At 59.4% G+C, this 3,287-nt stretch overlaps 1 protein-coding gene across 1 annotated transcript in view; it reads left to right on the forward strand.

Annotated features, from left to right (window-relative positions):
• Nucleotides 1–3,287, forward strand: part of ADGRG5 (adhesion G protein-coupled receptor G5) — an 8,067-nt gene that overhangs the window by 1,861 nt on the left and 2,919 nt on the right. Inside the window, exons 4-8 of the mRNA XM_015558858.1 lie at nucleotides 203–361; nucleotides 1,032–1,145; nucleotides 1,267–1,419; nucleotides 2,319–2,440; nucleotides 2,685–2,929. Of these exons, the coding sequence (XP_015414344.1) occupies nucleotides 203–361; nucleotides 1,032–1,145; nucleotides 1,267–1,419; nucleotides 2,319–2,440; nucleotides 2,685–2,929 (793 nt within the window). The remainder of the gene's footprint in view (nucleotides 1–202; nucleotides 362–1,031; nucleotides 1,146–1,266; nucleotides 1,420–2,318; nucleotides 2,441–2,684; nucleotides 2,930–3,287) is intronic.

Consider the following 3,287-nt stretch of genomic DNA (forward strand, 5'->3'; position numbering starts at 1 on the left):
GACCCAGTTGGTGAGGCAAGTGACCCAAATTCAAGGCCAGAGCTGCCCGGAGGGAAGACCTGGATCTCGGCAAGTTTGGAGGAGGTGCAGCCAGAGAGGAGGGTTTTGCAGGGGGGAGGCTCCGGGGAAAGAAATGCTGGGGTGAGGCCGGGAGGGGTTCACGGGGAGTGGGGCCCAGGGAAGGTGTTGGGCTGACCTGGAGGCCCTGGGAACCGAGCTCAGCCTCGCTGGCCCTCCGCAGGCCGCCAGGGCCAGGCACGCCATGCAGTTCCCCACTGAGCTGACGAAGCAGGCCTGCAGGACACGCCGCAGGGAGCTGCGTCTCATCTGCATGTACTTCTTCAACACCAGGTTTTTCCCGGTCAGTGCCATGGGGGGCCCAGCAGGATGGCGCTGGCCTCTTCCTGGGGACCCTGCAACCTCCATGCCACAGTCAGGGTTCTGGGTGGGGACCAGCATCAGAGGGACCAGCCCACGGTGCCACCGGCCTCAGTGTTAGCAGAATGGTGGGAGGCAATGATAATAATGTGCAAACGAGACCTAAGAAACCTACTTCTGTATGTGCATGGCCCTAGGCAGGAGGCAGAACAAGGCCCCAAGATCCCTGTCCTCAGAGAACCCTCGATCTTGACAGTTACACGAGGACCTGAGAGACTTAATTTTAGCTCAAGGTTGATTATAACCACAGAGATGCAAAGTGATGGTTTGGGTGTGGTCGGGGTTGTTCCCATGGGCAATCCGGGAGGGCTTCTGGAGAAGGTGTCTTTTAACTTTGGCATGGAAAGTGAGTTAGGATAGTGGTGAAGTGGCGGGTACACAGAGGGGAGGTGGAGCAGGGGGGTGGTCAGAGGACAGCTTTCCAGGCGGAGGGGCAGCATGTGCAAAGGCCCAGAGGTTGGCTCATGTTGGCCATGTGAAAGCATGCCACTCCTCTCACCCAGGGGGGAGGGCCTGGAGAAGGGGGGCTCTGGGACCTCGTCCAGGTGTCCTCACGTCCCCTCCAGTCAGCCCTTCTTCTGTCACCCTTCCAGAATGACAACTCATCTATGCTCAATGACTATGTCCTGGGGGCCCAGCTGGGCAGTGAACACGTGGACAACCTCATGGAGCCCATCAACATCAGCTTCTGGCACAACCAAAGCCTGGTACCATGGGGACATTGCCATTTCCACCCCGTCCTGCCCCTTTAAGACTGTCCTGGGGCACGCGGGTTTGCCAAACTCAAACCTGCAGCACCATCTTGGAAACAAATGCATCTCCCCTTAGGAAGACTACAACGTGACCTGTGTCTTCTGGAAGGAGGGAGCCAGCAAGCGCCACTGGGGGCTCTGGAGCCCTGAGGGCTGTCGCACAGAGCAGCCCTCACCTTCCCAGGTGCTCTGCCGCTGCAACCACCTCAGCTACTTTGCTGTTCTCATGGTATGTGTGCTGCAGCCGGGCTGAGGGTGGTCAGAGCTGCAGAAGGCCCCCGAGTTGCTTCTCAGGACAGACAAGCAAGACAAAGGCTGGAAATCCAACTCAAATGAGCTTGGGGGTGAGGGTGGAAAGTGATGTGTTTAGGTTCCTGAAAAGGCTGGGTTAGGCTTCAGGTATGGCTTGATCCAGGGGCTCACTATCACCAAGACAGGCCTCACGTCCTACTAGCTTTTAGGCCAGTGGAATGAGAGCCTCTCTGGCTCATTTCTGCCGGTCACATTCTTGTGATTGAGTCCCACCAGCCTAGAGTGCATCACCTGCCTGTCCCTTAACCAATCGCTGTGGACAGGAGGAGGGAGGGCTCTCACCGGCCAGGAGTGGTGCACCTGTGCACAGCAGAGGGAGAAGCGGTGGGTCCACCTACGTGTATGGACAGTGAGGGAAGGGAGGCTCTCGCAGAGGCAGGGGAGATCTCGCAGGGGCAGGGGAGGTGGGAGACGGAGGTCGGAAAGCCACTGTATCTGCCAGGGCTTTTTTTCTTTTTTAAATATATTTTATTGATTTTTTTACAGAGAGGAAGAGAGAGTGATAGAGAATTAGAAACATCAATGAGCAAGAAACATTGATCAGCTGCCCCCTGCACACCCCCTACTGGGGATGTGCTTGCAGCCAAGGTACATGCCCTTGACCGGAATCGAACCTGGGACCCTTGAGTCCGCAGGCCGACGCTCTATCCACTGAGCCAAACCGGTTAGGGCTGCCACGGCTTTTTTTCAAGCCAGGACCATGGTGAGGATTGTGGGGCAATAGGGTCGGACCTGGGGCCTTGGCAGGTCTCTCCGATTGAGCCTGGGGGCAGGCATTTCCATGCCCTGGTCTCCAGTCCCCCTTCTCTCCCACAGCAATTCTCCCCAGCCCCGCTCCCGGCGGAGCTGCTGGCACCGCTCACGTACATTTCCCTCGTGGGCTGCAGCGTCTCCATCGTGGCCTCCCTGCTCACCCTCCTGCTGCACTTCCACGCCAGGTATGCCCCGGTGCCAGGCCTGCCCACCGCGGCTGCTCAGCACTTCTCCTTCGTTTCTGCTTGGTCCCCCAGAGTGGGATGGGTTTCTCCAGAGGGCGGAGGCCGCAAGGCAGGGGACCAGCCTCACCGCGTGGCTGCTGGTGGCCCCCTGCCCACCTCGACCTGTGTCCCCGTCACTGTGTGTCTCTGAGCCCAGGCCTGGGTGGTGTCCCCAGGCCACCAAGGGCCATGCTCCCACCCGCAGGAAGCAGAGTAACTTCATCACACGCATCCACATGCACCTGCACGCCTCCGTGCTGCTCCTAAAAAAGGCCCTGCCCCCCGTGCCCGGGGCAGCCTGCAGGGCACTGGGCGCCGTCCTGCACTTCGCGCTGCTCAGCTGCCTCACCTGGATGGCCATCGAAGGCTTCAACCTCTACCTTCTCCTGGGGCGCGTCTACAACATCTACGTCCGGAGATACGTGCTCAAGCTCTGCGCAGTGGGCTGGGGTGAGCCCAGCCTCCCTCCCTCCTGCTCCCCGAGGCTTCCAGCTGCACCGAGCATCCGCCCGCCTGTCCTTCTCCTTCCCTTCCTCCTCCTCATCGTGACCACTGCAGGTCCACCGACATCATCCCGCCAACACTCACCACCACTTCCTACGTTACTGTTCCTATCGCACGTCCACCTCTAACACCACTCTATCGCTACCAGCTCTCCCTCCACCACCTCTACCCCCAACACCACCACCATCACCTCCACCACCTCTACCTCCACCACTATCACCTCCACCACCACCTCTACCTCCACCACCTCTACCCCCAACATCACACCATCACCTCCACCACCTCTTCCTCCACCACCTCTACC

This window comes from Myotis davidii, unplaced genomic scaffold (assembly GCF_000327345.1).
Source record: "Myotis davidii unplaced genomic scaffold, ASM32734v1 scaffold590, whole genome shotgun sequence".
NCBI classification, from domain to species: Eukaryota; Metazoa; Chordata; class Mammalia; order Chiroptera; family Vespertilionidae; genus Myotis; species Myotis davidii.